At 47.1% G+C, this 22,710-nt stretch overlaps 1 protein-coding gene across 3 annotated transcripts in view; it reads right to left on the reverse strand.

Moving 5' to 3' along the window:
* Positions 1–1,510: 1,510 nt before the first annotated feature.
* ASAP1 (ArfGAP with SH3 domain, ankyrin repeat and PH domain 1) overlaps positions 1,511–22,710 on the reverse strand; it is a 276,123-nt gene continuing 254,923 nt past the window's right edge. For all 3 annotated transcript variants that reach the window (XM_080939796.1, XM_080939795.1, XM_080939797.1), the window contains 5 exons: positions 15,580–15,649; positions 13,108–13,166; positions 7,762–8,261; positions 6,089–6,211; positions 1,511–4,039 (listed from right to left, as the gene is read on the reverse strand). In XM_080939796.1, the coding sequence (XP_080795922.1) occupies positions 3,965–4,039; positions 6,089–6,211; positions 7,762–8,261; positions 13,108–13,166; positions 15,580–15,649 (827 nt within the window). In that variant the 3' untranslated portion in view covers positions 1,511–3,964. The remainder of the gene's footprint in view (positions 4,040–6,088; positions 6,212–7,761; positions 8,262–13,107; positions 13,167–15,579; positions 15,650–22,710) is intronic.

The raw sequence follows: 22,710 nt of genomic DNA on the forward strand, positions 1-22,710 counted from the left end.
TCACAGGATTTGGGCTGGCAACTGCTACCTGTCAGGCTGTGTGGCCTTGAGGGGGTCATTCCAGCTGTGCCTAATGACGCTTACCTCACAGAAGGTTGTACACGTCTGCAGGAATATGAGTTGTCTGTACTGAGTACTCAGAGAACCAGGGTGTGACCCCAGGGACACTCCAGTTTCTAGACCATTCCCCTAGATATGGCTGTTACTCTCCAGAGGTTAGCTGTTGAGTTTGTGTGTCACTGGATTTAAACCATAAACGACCAATGGGAGACTGCATTTTATCTCAAGATAAGCTGGCTATCCTTGGATCCTGGATTGTACAGGTCACGGTTCCCCTCTTATAGAAAGATCCTGACAGGAATTCATAGCCTTCCCCATCAAAGCTGTGTTCCTTGGTGTACGGCATCTGTCTCACTTTGTGAATAGACAGGAAATGTACTAGCTTCCAAGAAAAGAAACGGCAACATGTTCCTGATGAAGCTTTCTTCTGCTCCTGGCAATCTCTGATTAGAACTGTGTCACAAAGCCTCTTGACTGTGGGAATTGGGAATAACCTCAGAGCCAGAGCTGCTCCCGTGGACTCCTGACTCAGTGTTTGACAAGCCACGAATCTCCACCCCTGCATACCTTTCCCAACACCTCATTTCCAGGCTCCTTGGGCTCATAGAGGGGATAGTGGATGCTGAAGAGTGCATCTGTTCTGTCTTCCCAGCTTTGTGGCTGCATCAGGAGTGAAAGCCATTCAAGACAACCAGATGCAGTACTTAGCACATTAATATAAGATCCTGGCCACAGGAAGAGGTGCAAAGTTAAAGGTACGCAAATAATCTCCTCTGGGCATGCTCTGTTGCCTTGGATGTTCAGTAGCTTCGACTACCTGCAAGGACCACCACAGGAGATCCTTTACATTCATCATGGAGGGGCTCATGAGGCTCCTACCTAAGGATATGTAGGTATTTTAGGGCTGCTGGGTGAGGGGCTTACAAGGCCCCTCCCCTCCCTGATAGAAAGTGTTAGAGCTTTTAGTGATGTAGCTGCCTATAAGCTGCCCATGCTCCTCTAAGTAACCTCGGATGGAAACTCCTGTAAGTAGCCCCAGTTAAACAAACGGACTCACCAAGCAGACTTAAAGGAGTTGTCTGGTCTGCCCGTAGGGCCATATCTGGGATGAACAGTTATGGGAACAGTCTGTCTCCCCATGAAAAGTTCACACACTGTTGGAGTGAGGAGGAAACTTGGGCGAGCCTGAGGGCCACACACTGTTACGCACCTAGAATAAGTTGTGACAGTGATTCATGCTTCCTATTTCTACCCCAAATCCACATCATGTTGGTAGGTTTTTCAGTCAGAAAGTAGTGGACAACTCACAAAATGGCATGTTTCAGATGCTTGGGATCAACGGAGAATATGTTTATTTAAAAGCAATTTTAAATATTAAAAAAGTAGAAATTAACACATACAGTACTGAGAAACTGTCACATTAAATACATGTGAACTAAAAGCTGTACTGATGCTTCATGGTAATTCTCAGGTACGAATGTGGGGTTTAACTAGTGGCAGGCATGACTAGGCTCCTATATACCACGTCCAAGTCGTAGGCAATAAAAAAATAAATAACAGTTGCTGTCCAACAGGAAAATAAGACACACTGTTTGCAGACATAATTTTTCCCTTTGGGGGAAAAAGGAATAAATTTGATCTTTCTTTCTTAAGGTTGCATATGTTCAAAATACTATGTCATGTACAAAACTGTAGATAGTGCCTTACCCCGTTCCAGAACAAGGTCAGATTTAAACTTAACAAGATTGCCAAAGGAATGTCTACCTAGTTTTCCTATGTCCCACAGTATGATGGAGTACAGAAAACTCAAATTCCTGATGGGAAACAAACAAAGACCAGAAAAGAAAGGTATGAACAGACAATTGTATGGGTCCCCGCAACAGCAGGAGAGTGACAACTCTGTCATTTTAGGGATGGAGCTTGTTTGTTTAAAGACCAGCTTATGTTCAAATCAGCAGGAGGCAGCCTAGACCTCCACACTGCAACCTCAATGGGTCTTGAGGGTGTGTGAATGAAATGACACACTGAGTAACCACATCCCTGAAACTATCATGGCCTCTAAAACATGGCTGCCAGGTGCTGCTGGCCACACGCCAACATGCTCACAGGCACCTTTTGCTCCTGGTTTGCTGTGGGGATGCACAGGTGCCCAGACACCATGGAAGCAACTGCTCAAGATCAGTTCCCAGTAAGGGCTGACAGAGTATTTTGCAGGTTTGCCGTGTACGGTATATCTCTTGGGTGGCTGTTCGGAGTTCTCACTGTAAGCACTCAGGCAGAACTGAGTTCAGTATGTACTAAGCCCCATGGCTACGAGAAGGCTCTTCCCACAGGCTTTGTGGGAACTGCGTTTCTGTGAAATCAGTGCTTTTTATTCATTGTCAAGATTATCTGTCTTTGTATTTGTCTTGTGTTGTGGTTAAGATGAACATGGGACATGGTACGGCAGCACAGCCCAGAATCAGAACAGTTCTGGACACAGGCGGACAAACAGCTATGGCATCATTTCCCCAAACTCACTCTGAAGCCAAAGATGGAAACACAATGGGCTAAATGGGCTGAGGGAACAGAATCATAACAAAGAAAAACACAAGCAACAACAAACCAGAGACAGATGACAGACAGACAGACGGACAAAGATGGCTTGCAGAGAGCTTTATCACAGTGCAATTCATAGCAGCGTCCCACAACTTGGTTATACACTGACCTGAAGGGCATGTGTCTACTGGGTAAGTTGAGGGTAAGACAATTACTCTAGCATTGGAGTTTAAGGAAGAGAAGAGAGAGGAGAAGAAGAAAAGCATGGTGTCAGCACCTGGATTCTGCATGAGAAAACAGAAAGACAGACTTTACAGTTTTCCAACTTGTATAGTATAGGTTTAATCAAGAACAAAATGAAGAAAATCGTGACCCCTTAGAGGCTTTTCAACACCATCAGGGCGCTGCCTCAACACGATGTGCAAACACTCTGGAAAAGGCCAAATGAGTGACCAGAAACAAGTATCGTTGCAATCTTGTAACTTCTGCTTTAATGGCAATCAAGTTTAAAAATGTACAGTTCACTTCTTCATACTGTTTGTTCCTTTATAAAAGGCAGAACTCGGGTAAGCGTCTAGATGCATGCATAACGTAGAGGCAGGTATTTTCTGGCCGTCCTTGCTTCCTGAAAGTTGGACTTCCATCAGACATGGTTTTAAGCGTTTGTCAAAATAGTCATGAAGGTTATGTTACTTCTGCATAATGAGGTAATATCTCAGGGGTGGCCACTTGCCATAAGATGAACAAATCCACTCATCTAAACTTGCATGAGGCTGCATATGCTGTAAAATGCTGCAGAGGATTTTGTGTCAGTGAGTATTTGCTGAAGGAATAACACAATTAACTGAACACTTTTCTGTAATAAATACCAAAGTAGGTTTTTGTAGCTGTAAACTGTGTACACAGATAACTACAGGCTGGCTGGCCAGGGGCTAACTTACGTTCCACCCGGAGCACAGAACCCACCTCTGCTAATGGTGCATGTTCAGTAACGCCACTGAGAATACTGCATTGTTAGAAGTCACAGAAGTCTGCGCCCTCAACAGCTGCTGGAGACTCTTCGCCTGGAAAGCCAGCAGTTCCTATCCTCCTGGTTTGTTTGCTCAGAACAGCACAGAGAGATGGAAGTGCTAGATGCCAAGGATGGCTTTGGCAAACCAGTGAGGCGCACCAGGTCCCGAGGTCACCCTAATACTGGTGAAGGCGGAAGGCCACAGGATATTTACATACATACTATATCCTCCTGAATGGCCCTTCCATGAGTTCTTGGTCTGTAACAGCAGCTATATACACGTTGTACACAGGATTACATGGAGGCAGCGGTCTGGCATGAAGGGTGTGGACGGAAGGAAGGTTCTGCTTTTTGCTAGTCAGACAGGATGTGAACAAAGGACACTGGAAAGACACCCTTCCTTTCAGGCTGGCCTTCGATATGCCCAATCTGGAGAAAGAAAGAAGTAGTTAGGAGGTGGCTGGATTAGAGCCCATTCTGTGTTGACCTGCAGGCCTGGGGTGGCAGCAAGCTCACCCACCCTACCCTGTGGTGAACCCCACACAGTATGTCTGATACTAATAGACAGCATGGCAAAGCAACAGCCCCAAAAGAACAAACCCGGGGCCTGTGTCAGCACTCCCATGGTGCTGTGCAGAGGTGGAATCACTGAGCAAGGCTTCCACAGGTGGCCGGCTCCAAGCCCACACTTGTCTCATGGATAAGCCCAGACAAACCTTGATCAACTTCGTGCTTATAAAACTTGGTTTGGAAAAAAGCCCCTCCTCAGGCTTGTGTGATTAAAATTAATTAAAGCAAGGCCCTGTGCCTTCTGGCTACTGCAGATGTCAGTGGCCTAAGACTGGCAGTGGCCTATAAGTTTTACCATTTGCAGCATAACCTGCAGGCCACGGTCACTTGCACAACTTCCCTAATTACCTCCACGAGATCAACGTTAACTGCACCGGAAAGCATCCTGTTGTGGGCTCTCCATTATAAGCACATCGATAGCTTATGTACTGGTTGTAAACACCCACTGGATACACAGAAGTGTTCGTTAGAGAGCTGAGCAGAAAGCCGGATAGGTCAGCTTTCTGTTTCCTTCCCTCAAGGACCTGTAGCAGAGTGTGGTACGGACTCAAGAGCTGTGCCTAGGCCTCCACGTCCCCACTGTCCTCTGAGGAATGTGATTAGAGGGAGGACCTGCCCTACCACTCTCCTACCAATCTCAGTTCTCTGCTCAGGCTTCCTGAGTATTAGGATTTTAAGCTCTTTACTGGGTGGGTTGATGGCTCATAGAATTTCCCTGACGCATGATTCTGAAGTCATAAAAATATTCATTTTTCTTCTAGGAGTCTCCGTTAGAGTCACTGGTTTCTTAGCAGTGACTATGGTCACTGATAGATCAATGTACTAGCATTAACAGACTGAACAAGAATGAGCTCTAGATACAACCACTCCTCCAGGGGAGCACATTTACAGACAAAATGACCTTAATTCAAGTCCCCAGGATTACTAATGGACACCACTGGGGGACTTCAGACTCTGAGTCCTAAACTGGTATAGTTTTTAGTGTACACTGGGAGCAGACTTGGTTCTGCCAAAGAAGAGCCTCTGAGTATCCCCATCTTTATCCTGGGGAGCTTCCCTGAGCACTGTGCAGAGTCAGTGGCAGACCTGACTTACTGTTTACGCCCAGAGTCTAATCCCCAGATCCTGATCATTAAAACATGTCTTGATAGTGTCCAAGGACCTAAGGTGGCAAAACCACCCCGGCCCCTGTTGAGAGAACTACTTTGGTCAAAGCAAAGCCTACAGTTCTTTCGGGCCCAGAAGAAGAAAGCCAAAGGTGTATGTGCTCATGTGCAAGCAAGTGAATGTGTGTTCCTGGACAGTCACTGGTGGGTTCTGCTGGCCCAACCACAAACTGCAGGTCACTTCCTGGGAGACAGATATGTGCCTCTCTTGGAAGGAGGTAAAATTCATGCTGATGTTCAGAAATGGAAACAAGGATTGTGTTTGTGGATACAACTGTGATCCAGTCATTCAACATTCTAACACTGTGAAGAAGCCACCGCGCTCTGTACTGAAGATCTGAGGACTGGCTTCAGGGCTGAGCTTTCATGGGGCTATGGCCTTTTGCCTCCTGGCTCAGAAAATAACAGAGATGAGTCAGCAGTTCATGCTTAGAGCCAGGCCTGACCTGGAATTAGCTGTGGCCAAGCACTGTGACCCAAACTCTTGAGCCTGAGTTTTGTAACTGAACTAGAAAACACACACAAAAAACTAGGTTGTCATATGGCGTCATGGGGAAAGTGTAACATAAATGTTCTTGGCCCACTTTCAAGGTAAGACTGTCTCTTTGTAGCAGAAACCTAGTGACAGGGGGCAGATGTACATGGCTGTGGAGTGAGTCATACACCTGCCTGGCAGGATCCTCACAGGCACCTAAGGAGTGGCTCAGAAGCAAAGGGGTCAAAGAGACAAACAGGTACATACCCACCACTCCTGGTCCTCTTCCCCAGTGACAATGATCACTTCCCCCTCAATAAATGTGAGCTCATCGTCATTGTCTGCCTGGCAGTCATAAATGGTCTTCACGCGCCTCACTTTATTCTTCCCCTGCAATCAAGGACGGACAGGTTTGAGTGCAGAGCAGACAATCAGAACAGCACTCTTCACAAGGTGCTCACCGAGCCAGGTGATTTCTCTTTGCCCAGCCTACGTTTCCGAGTGTGCGCACATGCGTCTAGAAGACTGACGCTCCCTGCGTCCTGTACATTCTCGGAAGGGAAGCCCTTCCTCCGGCTGGCATTAGCAACCACAACTCAGCTTTCTTGAAATGCATGAAGAGATGTGTCTTCCCTCTCTCCACCCCGCCCCCAGCATCAGCTTGCAGGGTAATGACAGTAGAAGCTATAAACAATTGGAATCAACATAAAGCAGAATGTGCAGCTTCTGCATGTTGAATGTGCTGCACAGACGGATTTCTTAATGCCTTATGCAAAATAGGACATGCCAGGGAAGCCCAGGGAAGAGCCTGGGTCTAAACACTGTGTTTCTGACCAGTACTATTTGCCTGGACTTCCAGTTCTCTGAAGACAGGAAGATGGAAACAGAGTCAACAGCTTCTAAGGAATACTTTTAGCACTCAGTTAATTGGATCACTGGCAATAAGAACAGCAAGTTATCTCCTTAAGTGCTCTGGGCTGAGTGTCTTTTCCTGTCTGTCCCTGGCTTCTCTCTGGCTTTCCTGATGATCCTGGTTCTTTCCTGAGCTCCTGGGGGAGGTTGGGACATGCGTGCTGGTGTGGATGGAAGATCAGTAGAACTAGGGCAGCAGACTTTCATGTCAGTGCTGAGAGACTGGAAGGCCTGCAGTGTTAGTGTAGAGGGAGTGTTAGTGGAACAGCTATCACTAATGCAGGAGCTGGAGTTCTGTGCAGAGCACTGGGACTAGAGGAGCCGTCAACAGAGCCAGGGAAGGCTGGAAGGATGGCAAGCCAACAGTGGGCTCAAGTCCGTGGAGGACGGGCCACTTTTACCCAGTGTTGGTGTGCAGCACTGGACAATAAAACGACCCAACAGAGGTGGCAGATGTGTACAGTTTGGCTCTCTCTCTTCATCTGGACTGCCTGAGTGTCCTATGTTACATCCTGGAGTATCACACTTGCATAAAGATTGTGAGGGTCTTGAACAAAACACTCTTATATCAAAATCAAGTTGGTAAGTTATAGAGTGGGACACACTGTGAGCTACAAACCCCATTTGGGACAGAGACTGGTCCTGTGGAAGAGTGAGTTCAACCCTAGAGGCAGAGTCGGAGGCACAATTGAGTGTACACTGTGTAGACGTAGCACACTGCTCACTGGCCACTGTGCTAGTATCACATGGGCCCTTCCGGTACATCAGACACTACAGCCAGGTCTCAACGCATGCCAGCTGGGGTCCAAATGTTCGTACCCACCAGGCTCCACACCACCAATGCTCCAGTGGGTGGGAGAGTGTACGGCCACTGCTCTCCTGCTATGCGGGAGCATATGGCCTCCTTCCGCCTTGGGAACTGCAGTCTGAGGATGCTGCTCAGTGTTGGAGTACAGAACACACATGCAGCCCTGAGGCCAGTTCCCAGCACCGAGCCTTGTGAGAACCTGACGCCGGCTTCCACCTACCGTATTGATTTTTCTGGGCAGTGGTACGGGTGTCTCTGGCAGCGTGGGTGTGAGGTCGTTCGAGTCCTCAGATGCTTGCTTCTGGATGGCATCTCTGGACTGCACATTTGGAGATAGATCCCCAGTGTGTGACCTCTGTGTGACCTCTGAGGGTGGCTGCACCTTGGCCGAGACGTCTCCAGCCTGGGACTTTGCCAGCAGGTCCCCCAGCTGTGGCTTGGGGGGAAGGTCCTTCATCTGTGGCTTGGGAGGTAAGTCTGAGAGCTGTGGCTTGGGGGGCAGGTCACCCAGTTGGGGCTTAGGGGGCAGCTCTCCAGGCTTAGGTGGCAGCTCTCCAATTTGGGGCTTGGGGGCCAGTTCCATAGGCTTCGGGGGCAGGTCTCCAAGTGGTGGCTTTTGGGGTAACTCTGACAACTGTGATGATTTCTGAAAAGTCTCAGGTGGGATGTTAGCTCTGTCAAGGGAGAGATGATGGCTGGTCTCTGTCTTCCTTAGTGCCACTGTGGGAAATGAGGACAAGAGAGGAGTCAGGGCACAGAGCAGGTGAAGGCAAACACTGTCCAGAGTACTGACCTGAGTGAGCGCGGGGGACGAGCAATGGTCAGGCCAGGATAAAGATGAACATGGAAGCTCTGGGCTTTCACTAAAACCCGTGCATGCTGACCACATCAGCCCAGAATCAAAGAACACATAGTATGTCTACGAAAAGTCTTCCTTGTATGTCATTCTAACAAACCTAGTCACTTCAATTTGTTTTATTTATGTCCTCCTAGATTTCTGTTGTTTTGTTTTTTGAGATGGGTTTCTCTGTGTGGCCCTGGCTGTTCTGGAACTCTCTGTAGGTCGGAGATTCACCTGCCTCTGCCTCCCAGTGCTGGGATTAAAGGTGTGCACCAGCACTCTGCTACCCCTGTGTTTTTCTGTGGGGATAACTTTTAAAGTATATTATTTAGCAAAAGCACTTGCCATGCTATGTAAGTTTATTAGAACTACAGCTACACAGAGAAAATCTGTCAATAAACAAAAAATGAAAAAAAAAAAAAAAAAAAAAAACCAAAGTACAGTTACTTGTGAAGAGAGATGCCATTCAATTTTCTAGCTGAGTTTATTCCCTCATTCCATATGACTCCCTCAGTACTGGCAACCCCCACAGCACCCTGTTAAACTCTGCTGATGCACATGGACTGAAGAACATGTCACACCACACACACTGCTATTGTGTAGAATTGCTTTTGCCACTTGAGGTTCTTGGACATTTCTAGGTCAACGTCTCCAATGTCATAACAGCTGCACCTACTTCACATCTGGAAAATGTCGCTCTGTGCATCGTTCTTGTAACTATGTAGGGACTTAAAGTGTAACACTCGTGACACTCTTAGGACATTCTAGCTTGTTCCCTTCTTCCCTCACCTCTCTGCCTCCCTCACCTCTCTGCCTCCCTCCCTCCCTCCCTCCCTGCCTCCCTCCCTGCCTCCCTCCCTCCCTCCCTCCCTCCCTGCCTCCCTCCTTCCCTCCCTACCTACCTACCTTCTTCCCTGCCTCCCTCCCTCCCTGCCTTGCTCCCTCCCTCCCTCCCTCCTCCCTCCCTCTCTCCCTCCCTCCCTCCCCCCTCCCTCCCTCCCTCCCTCCTCCCTCCCTCCCTCCCTCCCTTCTCCCTCCTTCCCTCCCTCCTTCCCTCCCTGCCTTGCTCCCTGCCTCCCTCCCTCCCTCCCTCCTCCCTCCCTGCCTCCCTCCCTATCTCCCTCCCTCCTCCCTCCTTCCCTCCCTCCCTCAGTGTGTGGTGGTTTGAAAGAGAATGGCCCTCATAGGCTCATATTTGAATACTGTTTAGGAAGGGTTAGGGGTATGGCCTTGATGGAGGAGGTGTGCCTTCTGAGGTTTCAAAAGCCAGCACTAGGCTCGTTGTCTCTCTCTGCTTGCTGCCTACAGACCAGAGCCATGCCTGTCTTCCTGCTATGGTGATTATGAATCAGCCCTCTAAAACTGTACGCAAACCCACAATTAACTGCCTTCTTTTATAAGAGTCACCACAGTGTCTCTTCAAGAGCAATACAATAGTCACTAACACACCTTGTCAGTGTATAACTTTGATCAAATTATGCAACCTTTCTGAACTTCAACCTCCTCACCTCTAAAACCCTTGTCTCAAAGGATCATCATGAGGATTACACGAATTAGTCAATGAAAAGAATTTATAGTAAGGACATGACTGGCATCAGTATTTTACAGAAGTGACATTACTGTTACTAAGTAGGGTTCCTTGCAGCCAAGTAAGACCTGTAGTCTCATGACTTCTTGGTATGGGAGCTGGGCATTTAGTGTATGATCATGAAGGTACACTGAGGAGCCATACCAAGGTTGCTGCCCTTATACTGTAATGTGTTTAGAAAAAGCATCCTCAGAAGAGAGGGCCAAGGACAAAGAGGGGACGTCTCAGTGACATCCACTGTTCAGCAGTCCCGAGAGTGCTTCTGCCAATGATCTGTCCATGCCCCTCTGTAAGGAAATGAAGCTCAGAGAACATCGTGGGCTGCCCCATGTGGCATAGCTCAGTTGAGAGCATTGACTGCTCTTCCAGAGGACCCAGCTTTGATTCCCAGCACCCACATGGCAGCTCCCAACAGTGTGTAACTCCAGTTCCAGAGATCCAATGACCTCTTCAGCCCTCCACAGGTACTGCACACACATGAAGACAAGACTCAGATTCATAAATATAAAAAATTAAAACCAAAGCAAATTTAAAGCTAGACTAGCTATGTTCCTCTTTTGGAAGTATAGTCCAGGATTGGGATCCATGGTGGCTTATGGCTCTGAAGGAGCAACACAGGCCTGTCCTGCGAGAGTCTTATAGAGGTATCAAGAAACTGTGGCAAAGGACTCAGCTTTGACAATAACCAAGTGTCAAACCATCAGTGAGCCAGGCTGGACCCAGGATACATCTGAGGGAATGGACCTTGGTTCTGATAAGAGCAGCTACAAGCGTCTCAGTGTAGACTGACAGATCGTGATTCAGAAAATGCTTTGCCAAAGCTTGAATCTGCATCTGGTGACGGCTGACAGAAACCCAGAAGAGAGAGAGGAACATGAGAAAGGAAGACTGGGGATGCAAAGAGAATGAAAGCCCTCTGGGCTCTGAAGCTTGATGGCATGAAGCAGGCACTGTAGTTTACTCCTCAAGCTTCACATGTACAAGGTTGCCGTGGTTCTGAGGTAGTATGGTTGAGACAAGGTCATGAGGGTGGAGTTCCCATGACTGGATTCTGGTGACCTTTTAAGAATGGAGCACACAGACATGCATATGCTCCTGTCTTTAGCCATGTGATGTCCCAAGACGGCAACAAGGCAGGCTGTTGTGTTACATGCGGCTCCCAGACTTTACACTTCTGGAACTGTGAGCCCTAAATAAGGTACTTTTTCAGAAAGAAGGCTACCGGCCCCAGAAAAATCCATTTTAGCAATGATACATATAAAAATAAGCAAAAACTTCAATCTAAGAGACTTAAGAGATATTTTATTTTGTTCCTTATTCAAATAATTTGTTTTTGAAAAACCACTTTTAAAAGACAACTGAGATGAAAGAACTTGTTTTGATTTGTTTAAGAGATAAAGACATGAAATGACATGATGTTGGGACCTGCTGTGGAATGACAATGGACTTCTAAGTGGGAATCAGACAAACACCAGGAAGCGCTTTTCAGCGTGGAAGAGCCCCTGGAAAGCTACATTACAGTTTGGGTTTTATTTTAGTATTTTTTAGAAAGCTCGTTATGAAGAAATCTCAAACTGAAAATACTGACAGAGGAAGTGGGGTATTCTGGGGAGCATAGGTTAGGATTGGAGATCTGATAAACATGGCTGTGTTCTGATGGGAGACTCGGACACTGAGCTGGAGTGCAGTCCTGACCTGACTACTGACACACAGGCTGGTGGGGTACAAGCTGGTGGCAGGGGCAGGCTTAGACCCCCACAGAAGCTGGGTCTTTTTTTCTTTTTTTAAAAGGACAGTGTTAAGGGAGGTTGACACTTGTGAGGAACATCAGGCAGCAGGGGCCTTCGTGAGGTCACAGTCAGTGATTGCTATATGACTATTCCTGTAGGCTTTGTCCCAAGCCAGAGCACACACAGGGTCAGTCACTGAGCACACTGCAGTGGAGGATGCTGAATGTCACGAAGCTTTTTCTGTTGGTCTCATACTGGATCAGGAGGATGTGAAAGAGACAGAGGCAGAGTGACAGCAGCTACAGGGGGACTAAGAATCCTTTGGGTTTGAATCTTGGGAAAGCAAGCAGCAAGGCAGGTAGAATTATCCAGTGGTCATTATGAAACAGGGCAGAATCAAGGCAAAAGCACCAGGAGCCACTGAAGACTGGCTGCACTCGGGACAAAGTCTGAAACTCACTACCACTTTGACCGAGACAGACAGCCTGGGAGAGCAGAGGAGCCAGCCTTCCTGCTTCCCCTTTCACATTTGGCAGCCTATGCGACAGGAGCACAGGCCCATTGCAGATGTGCCACTTGACAGAGAGCTCTGTGGAGCAGTGCATCTTGATGTCTCTATATTAACCTTGAGTTTGTCTTCTGAAGCACTGGGCTGGGGCCAGTTCTGCTGTGGACACTGAGCATGGGCACTGACACCCTGGAGCCATCAGAGCTCTTCTGAGCATTTACATGACCCAGGTCTGCTGGCCGGAGGCATTCACAAGGACCTAATGAAGCAGGCACTTCAGATGGGGCTTCATGACTCTAAAGGCAGGTGGAACTTTCTCTGTGCACTCATTTGTGTGGTAGTAAGAAGCTGAAGATTTTGTTTTATAAATGAAAAGCATGGTCAGGGTTTCAGAAGATTTGGTCAGAGAGCCAAGTGTGTGCTTGGCAAAGCAGCAGCATTGTAGACACTGGTTTCCTGTGCTTCCCAGGCACAGGTGTCCCTGCTCTGCATGACAGATGCCATCCCAGGAAAGGCAGCTTTTGCTACCGCCTTGTGAGGGCATCTGAAGCATGACCTCACCCTGTCCTTACACAACCTCAGCACTACAGATGAGCGCTCCATGTGGGTAAAACTAACAAACCGTTTGCTCAATGTCTCCCAACATTTGAGTGGGATATCGGTACCTGAGGGTTAGCAGTGTGTCTTCTGAGAAGGGTTATTTTCTCAAGGAAACTACAGTCTTTGCTATATTGACAGATTCAATCAAGCTTTACATTTTTCATTTAACAAATATAGTTGTTGGGTACCTTCTCCATACTGCTCTGGACACCTGGGACACATCAGCAAATGAACCGGGCAGCATTCTCTCCCCAGGAGAGACATTTTAAAAACATGAATATGAAGAGGAAGAGTCTTACCTTTCTGAGGTAGTTTAGGAAGCACTCTTGGGCCAAGGGCAGTCTTAGCAGAACTGGTGCTGATTAACAAATAACAGTTGTTTAGCTTCTAAAAATAGTGCCACATTTCAACACTGATCTGTGATTCAGGCTAATTAGTCATTTCAAAATTATCTTAATTTTAATTATTCTAATTATTTTTTGAGACAGAGTCTTAGTCTTACTGTATTGTCTGGGAACTCACTATGTAGAGAGATCTACCTGCCTCTGCCCTCTCAGGGAAGGGATTAAAGGTGGGAGATACCATGCCAAGACTCAAACTTCTTTCCTAGGGCTGGAGAAGTGGCTCAAAGGGGAAAGGTGTGGCCACATAAGTGTAGCATCATAGTCCAAGTCTCCAGAACCACAGAGAGGTAGGAGAGAACTGACTCCACAAAACTTGTCTTCTGAGTTTCACAAACCCAGCATAGCATAGTATGCTGCCCTTTCACATCTCTCTCCTCTCTCCTCCCCCTCTCTCTCTCTCTCTCTCTCTCTCTCTCTCTCTCTCTCTCTCCCCCTCTCTCTTCTCCTCCGCCCCCTTCTCTCACATACACACATCTCCAATCCTATCAAAGACAATTTAACAAAAGATTATGGTATATTTTGTATACGTTGGCTGGCCCAGATGGAGAAATACTTAGAAAGGTGAGGAAAAGCCAATCAATTCAAAGCCAACCATTTCAAAGCTTTGTTTGGAGGTCGGTGATCATATGTGAAAGCTGGGGGGCACTCTGCACACTGTGAAGCTTGACGTTATACACAGAAGTACTTCATCTCACGGCATTCCAGAGACAGGCCTCGTCATCCTCCCTTCCAGAGAACAGACTGACCATTCGCTTCATTGTGGCAGTCCAGCCCTGCCCTTCAGTGGCCTCTCTTGGGAGGACATGCAAATAAGTGGGGAAGTTAACACCTAAGTCCCCAGACTGCATCATGTTGTTTGAATAATCAAATGTGACATCTGCTAGCTGGAAGCCACTACTTCCCCTTCATAAGAGGCTTAAATGCTCCTCAGGGGTCTCAAGAAACACCTTGTATTCAAGAAGCGAGAACAGCTGAGCGCGTTGCATGCACCTCTGAGAATCCCTCATGGGCCTCAGGCCTCTACCACCGACCCATCCCTGGTATTCAAGAGTTGGCTGACCTTTCTCTTTTTCTACTGATCTAACTACCAAACAAAAGGAGTCAAAGAAAGAGGATATGACAGGAGTTCCCCTTTCTGCCTGGCTCTTATATTCCCTACTCTTTCTCCAACTCTTGGGCAATACAACCCCCCAGCTCCTGGGCTCAGGGAACAGCCATGTCCAAAGGAAGCTACGAGGACATGAGAAACAGTGAGCAGGAGAGGCCTGGTCTCCTCATGTTTTGCCTTGGTATCCTCTTGGGGAGGCACAGCTGCCCTATCAGTCACCCTTGGACACAGGGAAGACCAAAGCCTGGAGCATCAGGGAGTCCTTTTAGGAAGCCCCTGTACCAGCATCACATAGGGGTGACCTGATGCCATCGGAAGACACATATGCTTACATTACAATTCATAACAGTAGCAATATTACAGTTATGAAATAGCAATGAAACTAATTTCATGGTTGGGGTCACCACCACATGAGGAGCAGTATTAAAGGCTGCAGCATTAGGAAGGTTGAGATCTGGTGTTCTGGGATGCTTCGGGTAGGTGGGGGTGAGTGTGGGTCTAGTCCATAGCAACTTGATCCTGCTTACAAACACTTTGCGAGCCCTTTAAGTCACTCTGCCCTCTCTGTAGCTACAGGAGGAGGAGTTAGAATAAACAGGCTGGAGCTGAGAGGAGAGCCACTCTGATGTCTGTTCGACCATTTAAACGCTCTGTTATTTGGCTGATCTCACTGGGTTAGAGACTAAAAGAGAGAGTTCTAAAAGAAGTGGGGTTTTATTTACTTATTTAATCAATCTTTGATATAGACTCAAAGCTAGCCTTCTCCATCCGAAACTAATTCTTTCTTGCCGGGTGTAGAGGTGGCTTTCTGCATTCTGACTGCATTTCTAGAGGAAGAGAGGTTAAAAAAAACTCATTTTTAAGAAAGTTCCCAAAGCACCTACTTCAGTGCATGGAGAGGAGAAAGAAACACTACTTTAACTTAAAAAAACCAAAAACCAAAACCAAAACCCAAGCCCTTCTCCCCTCAACACACACACACACACACACACACACACACACACACACACACACACACACACACACACGAGATCTCATTCTGACAGTGGCCATCATTACTGCAGGGAGGGCTGTTCCAGGCAAGGGTGCGCACTGGGGCCCAGCAGGAAGCTGCCATGTGAGGATGCCCAACTTCCATTCCTAACTTGTGCTGCCAGGCGCTGCACTGAGGAGTGTGGGAAGCCAGGTAAAGCCCAATGTAAGTCTGCCCAAAGCAACTATGAGCACAGCGGGAGAGAAAGGCAGGGGAAGTGGCTCACCTTGCTTGCTGAGATAGCCCCTCAAACTTGTTTGCCGTCTTACTTGAAGATGATGGGCCCACATCATTACCTACAAGAAAAGTCCAAAGTTTTATCTTTTGACGAGAGACACTGGAAAACAAACTGGCATCCTGCAGGTTTCAGAAAGCATTAGAAGACCTCAGTCAGAATAGCATGGACTTCTTGTGTTAAAACAAAATCAGTGTCTGGATGGAGCTTTTACTGCTAGCCAAGAACTATGCTAGGGTGAGCAGCCTGCCTCCTGGTAGATTTCTAAGATCACAGGAACTTACTGATGTCTAGTGGCTAAGGATCTGGTCCTTGGTCTGAAAGAACAGATAAAATCAATAAAACATCAACTTCATCCAAAACAGTGGTTCTTAACCTTTCTAATGCTGTGGCCCTTTAATACAGTTAGTTTCTCATGTTGTCATGACCCCGACCATAAAATTATTTCTACTGCTACTTTATAACTGTAATTTGTTACTGTTATGAATTATAGTGTAAACATTTTTTGAGAAAGAGGTTTGTCAGAGGTGTAGGGACTCAGAGACTTAAGAACAGTTTCCAGGCAGGGATAACAAATCAGTTCCCAAGTGGGTAGGTTGCATGGGTGGGTTGCTGACAGCAATACCATGGGCACCTTAAGAGTAGATATCCACTATATAAAACGGTTTAGCACCTACTATGTTATGTGCAAGGCACAAATGCAGAGCAAGAACAACAGAAGCTATTATGTGTCTGCTGTCACAGAGCAGGGCTTGGGGAATTTGCATAAGGAATGATTTAGTACTATGGAATAAGATAGGCTGGGTGCTATGAAAATGAAGCAACAGTTATCCAAAAACCCAGCTGGTGAGCGAGGGCATGGCATGTGGAAGAGGGAGAAGAATTTCTACCAGGGTAGCAGAGCCTAGGAGGACACATGTACCCTTTGTGTAGGTGGGCAGAGAGCTGGTTAGCACGTAAGTGGCGCTTTCTGTGACCACTGTACAGCTGGGAAAAGTGCACGGCAGAGCTGAGCCTCAGAGTTCCTATAAAAATTAGGGAACAGGAAAGAAATAACTAGTTCCCATTTCACGATGAGCCCCATGTCACAGCACAACATATGTCAAATGTTCTCTCCTGTCAGCTGCCATTCTGCACATGACAGACTGGCATTCTAGCCTCTTTTAAAGAAAAGGAAATAAGAGACTTAGTTTAGGAATCACTGCAGGTTCCAGGGCTATAGTGGAGCCAAGAATCCTGAGCACAGTCGTGTGCTCTACACGACCTCTCGGGATACCCTGAGATGCACAGACCATCATCACAGTTCATGGCATACTTATCCCAAGCATGGTCACTGCCATGCATCTGTAGGCAATCATGTTCATGAGTTAACATAAGCACCTCTTCCAATCTACACACAGACAAAAACCAAGGCCCAAGGGAAACAGCAGGTGAAGGGTCAGCTGAGCTATACAGCCAGGGGCCCTCTCCAGAGTCTAAATTCTGAACCACCTACTCTTCCCCTCAGTCCAAACAAAAGTATCCTATCAAGAGAGACAGTAGAGCTGAAAGCAGACCTCGTGGGCAGAGCGGTCTGTAATGCCAGAATGAGACAGGAACAAGCAGAGTAGAGTCCTTCTGACAGCACCATCAACTTGCAAACTGACTATTTCTTAATGGTAATGAGATGCTCTTTAACCTTTGATGTATTTCCTGCAGCTCATGGCCTAACACAGAGGCTTTCCCTGGAAATTTTCAAGAAACCTTCATGGGGGATCTCGTTCAAAGCAAGTATTTCCTCAGAACTGTATTTCATGCTAAGCCTTTTTTTGTGAGCCAACAGAATGTTTGGGGAATAAGCTGTTTTTCTCACTAATTGCTTTTCTATGTGAAACCTTTTCTAACTGATGACTATTTAATTCAATTATACAGAATTTGACAGTAGCAAGAGAATGTCCCTGGCGCCACTGTGGTCATTTCCTGCTACTGCATTGGTGAGCATCAGGGCATGCTGGCAGTGGCCACACCCGCGGGCCTGGACGTGAAGGATTCTCATTTAACGTCCCTCTTTGGCCATCCTCCCCCAAAACTTGGGTCAATTCTTGTATATCTAAAGAATATCCTCTTGGCTGACTTGATCCCTTGCCCTCTTTTGGCAAGAGATTAAGGGTGCAGATTTGGGAGCCATGAGTCCAGTTTTGAATTTCTGCTGGACCACTGATCTGGGCTGAGCTTGGAAGATGTTGCTCTTTCTGATGAACCTTCATCTCCTTACCCACAAAACGGGAGTAACAGTTATGCACACTACAACAGAGAGCGTTAGAAGAAAGGCTGTGGGTTTCTGTAGGGATATGATTCCAACAGTAATTATTCTCCATGTCCTTACAATGAAGTGTGATAGGAACTATGTGGACACAGTCAATAGGTCGGTCCCTGGTGACAGCAACTCTGTGCTGTGAAATCCTACCTCCCACACAGGATCTGGAACACTAACTGATGGCTCTTGCTGCAGAAGACAGGGCCAGCAGGCTTTCTGAGAGTGTGATCTCAGACCTGGATGGGAAGCCATCTGCAGTGGATTGACATAAATCCTGCCATTCTCATTAGCTAGGTCAGGCTGGCTTGTGTAAGAAGAAGAAATGAGCTTTAGAAAGCTTTTGAGAGCAGCTAGTACTACAAACAGGAGAAGGTGAAAAGGCATGGAAGGCTTAACCCTTTCCTTTCCCACTGTGCAGCTTGGAAAAGTTCTGGGTATGTCACAGTAAGGAGCCTGTGCTCAACTGCTGGGCAGGCAACTGGAGACATGTGGCCAGCTCTCCGATTTACTCATCACTCAGCCTGGAAGCCACCAGAGCACACAGGCTGCAGGGATCTCTCGGACCAATGAAGTAGGATGTGGGCCATAAATTCAGAAGTGAGTTCAAATGCCACTTCTGAAGTTCGCAATTTGTGATCTTATGCAAGTAATTTAACTTCTCTGTGCTTCATTTCCTTGCCAGGAAACTGGGGCGACATCATTCTATCTTATGGGATGATTATGAACACTCAGCACAGAAATGACTGGAAAAATGATCTGCTTTATATTTAAAAAGATTTATAGAAGAGGAACAACTCAGAGTCTTAACCCATTTTCTTGAGGCCTTTTGACGGTAGGACATGAAAAAAGCACACGGACTTTAGGTCTCGCTGGTCAGAGGTGATACCTGCAGGCGACTAAAGCAGGCTCCGTCCTGATTTCCATGTCACTTAAATGTATGTGCTAAAATACACGCAGGTTTGTTTTACAGCAGGTAAGTTAAAACAGGTGAAGTTCAATGAAATGCAACTTCCAAGGTCATGGGCTCCCCACAGATCTTATACTTGTTTACCATCTCAAGCCTGCCTGAGAAGTCTCCGGAGACAGATGGCTGAACTCACCACCAAGCAGGACTTCAGTCATGTGATGCACTGGCTATTCTGGGCACTGGGGACACTAGTTCTGGCAGGAAAAAAGCCTGGAAGGGTTCTCCTTGCTTGGACAAGGTTGGACACAGCACAGAGTGCTGCTACAGGGGACAAGGAGGCACACCAGTGATGGAGTGTGTGGGACAGTCCTTACCTCTGGCAAGGACAATGCCTTCACCAGGCCTCTGATTCTCAAGCAAAGAGACAATCATGGTAAGGAGGGCCAGTCAGATACTGGTTTTGTGTCAACTTGACACGAGCTGGAGTTATCAGAGAAAGGAGCCTCAGTTGAGGAAATGCCTGTAAGACATTTTCTCAACTAGTGATCAAGGGGGGAGGGCCCAGCCCATTGTGGGTGGTGCCATCCCTGGGCTGGTAGACCTGGGTTCTATAATAGAGCAGGCTGAGCAAGCCAGGGGAAGCAAGCCAGTAAGTGACATCCGTCCACGGCCTCTGCATCAGCTCCTGCTTCCTGACCTGCTTGAGTTCCAGTCCTGACTTCCTCTGGTGATGAACAGCGATATGGAAGTGTGAATAAACCCTTTCCTCCCCAGTTTGCTTCTTGGTCATGTTTGTGCAGGAATACAAACCCCGACTAAGACAGATACTCTCCTGCCCCTTTCCAGCCATCCCATGCAACAAGAGTGCAAGGCAGCCTGTGGACAGGGTGAAGAGTGCAGGTTCTCAGCCACACTGGCTTCTCACATACCAGCCTGAGAACCAGGACAACTTCTCAACCTTTAGCCTAAAGTCCTTAAAGCTCAGGAAACAGTGTGTTCTGTCTCGGAGACTGTGGGCAAGGGTCAGCTACGCTAGTGAATGCAAAGTCCTCAGTTGGACCGAGTGTCTGCCAAGAAGGCAACAAGCTCTTCTGTGGAGCAGATGTGCTACATGTTATATTCTTGATACTCCTTGCAGGTGTGCCAATGGCTAGCGGGCTATGGACTGGCTGCATTCTTTTCCTTTTGCTCTTTCCTTAGAGATTCCCATAATGATATTTTTGGTCCATTTCCGGCTATGGGTTATGACCTGATGCTCAGGATTCTGAGAGGAATTCACTCTACTCCATCCATCTTCCAATGCCAAACTCAAACTCTGTCTCCTCCTTAAACTGCCTTATCTCCCCTCAAAGGCTACTGTGTGGGTCTGGTCAGACTCACAAGCTACATGAAACTCATCACAAACACTATGAGTTAATAGTGTCAAAGGTTCCGAGTCAAAGAACACGATGGCAAAATACTCAGCAGTAAAAGCTTCAGAGTGTGACAGGCAGCTGGGTGTGGTAGCACATGTAACAGCATTGGGAGAATATGACTGGAATTTTCCAGGTTCAGGCTAGCCTATGTTATATAGTGAAACCCTATTCTGAAATAAACAAACCCCATGAGAAATCAAACAAACAAAACCCAAGAACCCGTCTCCTGAAAACTGCAGCAGGAACAACAAAACCAAAAACAAACCAAAGAAAAGGGAAATGGCTGCCATACTGTAGTATGTAGTATGTCACAGGCTTGGCAGGACTGCTGGCTACATGGCTGTGTAGCATATTCCTTTGAGAAATAAAGGAGCCAGGGCCAAGGAAAGAGGATTCAGACTTGGTGGGGGTGAGATGAGCTGTTATGGTGAATGAATTTTGAGCATTACAAAATGGCCACCTAAAGGTGCCAAGTGCAGGCTGAAAAGATACCTCAGTCTGTAAAGTGCTTGCCAGGGAAGAATAAGGATCTGAGTTCGATCCCTAAAACCCCCCAAACCCCCTAAAAGTGGGTGTGGTGGTTCACTAGAAATTACAGTGGGGGGGGGGAGGGGCACAGACAGAGAGATTGATTGATCCCAGGAGCTTGTTGACCATCCAGCTTAGCCTACTTGGTAAGCTCCAGGCTAGAAACATATATGCATGCATGCCTGCATAGTTAAGAGCCTTAAATAAGCCAAGGAATACCGGCAGTCACCGGAAACAAATTTCTCTCACCTCCTAGAAGACATGACCCTACAGGATGTTAGACTTGCAGCCTCTAGAGTGGGGAGGATAGGCTTTGTTGTTAGAAGAGTCTGAGTTTGGGGCATGAATTATAGTAGCCAAGGATACATAAAGCCCCACGACTCGCATGTGGGAGTCTGGGAATTGGCCATCCAGCAAAACAGCAGGCTGAGAGTTGCCAACCTTAGGAACACTTGCCAAGTGCTTTCTAAGTTCCTGGTCCTGTGCTTCCTGCATTTTTCTCACATAACCTTCTTAAGAACAGTACCCGTCCTTATTTTATTGTCAGAGAAGCTGAGGTGTTAAGAATGAACAATTACTTATTAAAGGCCACATGTGGTGGCTCAAACCTGTAATGTCAGTACTCAGAAGGCTGAGGCAGGACTGCAGAGGATTCAAGGTCAGCCTAAGGTATAGAGAATTACTGTTTCAAAAAAACAAAAGCCACGCGTGACACCACATTAGGAACTATAGAGAGACGGTTCTCTGAGAGGAACAGGCAATAGGCAGGAGCATTAAGATGATCCCCAGCCAGAGGCAAACAGAGTGGGTCTCTGAAACAAGTCCCAGGACAGGCCTTGAAGAGGAAAGGCATGGTAGACATTGTGGAAGCAAGTCATGACTGAGGTGCACTGGAGCGGGGAAGAGGAGAGGGTGGACTGGAACCCTGCTGCACTGGGTTAAGGCACACAAGTGACAGATGGCTAAGATCATCCTTAGCTATGTCTACCCCAGAGACCCCATCTCCAAGGGCTGAAGGGAGAAAAAAGATCCAGAGGAAAGCTAGCAAAGCTGAGGCACCAGGAAGAGACACTTTCCAGAGGCTGACCTCTATATCTGGCTGCTGACTAAACAATCTGACCCCTGCCGTTGTCTCCAGCATCAAAAGCAGACAGGACACAGGGTTACACACCAAGCATCGATCACTCAGCAGACTACAAATGCCAGGAGTTGAACAAATTTCCCCTGACAATCATGAGTCCAGTTGTGTACCTGAGTGTGCCAATGCTACTACCCCATGTCTGTACACGTATCTGTCTCCCATATGTGCACACCTACTACCCACAAACAAGTCTTGAGTAACACTCCAGTTTTCCGAGTTCTCACCACAGTCCTGCCATTTGGAGCAGTGCCATGTTTGCTAAGGATAAGCTTTGATTTTTGTCATAGAGGGCTGGCTGAGGTCCCATGTTTGAAAGGCTCTAATGCCCCCCAGATTATGGGTAGGTAGTAACTTTTATAATGTGGTAACAATCAAGTTTCTTTGGGAAAAGGCCTGCACTCTACCACAATTGGAGATGAAATGAAAAGCCAGGTTAGAGAACATTCGATCTGGAAAACAGGAATCTAATGCATTGACTCAGGGATGTTTCTGTTTCTAGAAGGAGCAGAGAGTACAGCACACAGGAAGCAAGCAAAGGGTCAAAACCCGGATGATATTCAGCTGTGGGGTGAAGTCCACAGAGAAGGCCTTTGGCTTCTGGGGAGTGAGATCTAGGCAAAGTCCAGTTTTGGGTGGATCTTCAGACTCTTGAAAGCCTTGAAATGCAATCTCCAGGAGTCGTCAGTATTAAGGGTTGGGTGTGTCTGCATGTCTTAAACTGTTGTGTAGACCCATCTCAAATGTGTCCTGCTTGGTGACCAGATGTATTTCCACACTCCATTTTCTAGCATTTCCACAGACTTCAACTTATGCACTTGAAGGAATGAGTTGTCCA

Source organism: Micromys minutus (assembly GCF_963924665.1).
Source record: "Micromys minutus genome assembly, chromosome: 27".
NCBI classification, from domain to species: domain Eukaryota; kingdom Metazoa; phylum Chordata; class Mammalia; order Rodentia; family Muridae; genus Micromys; species Micromys minutus.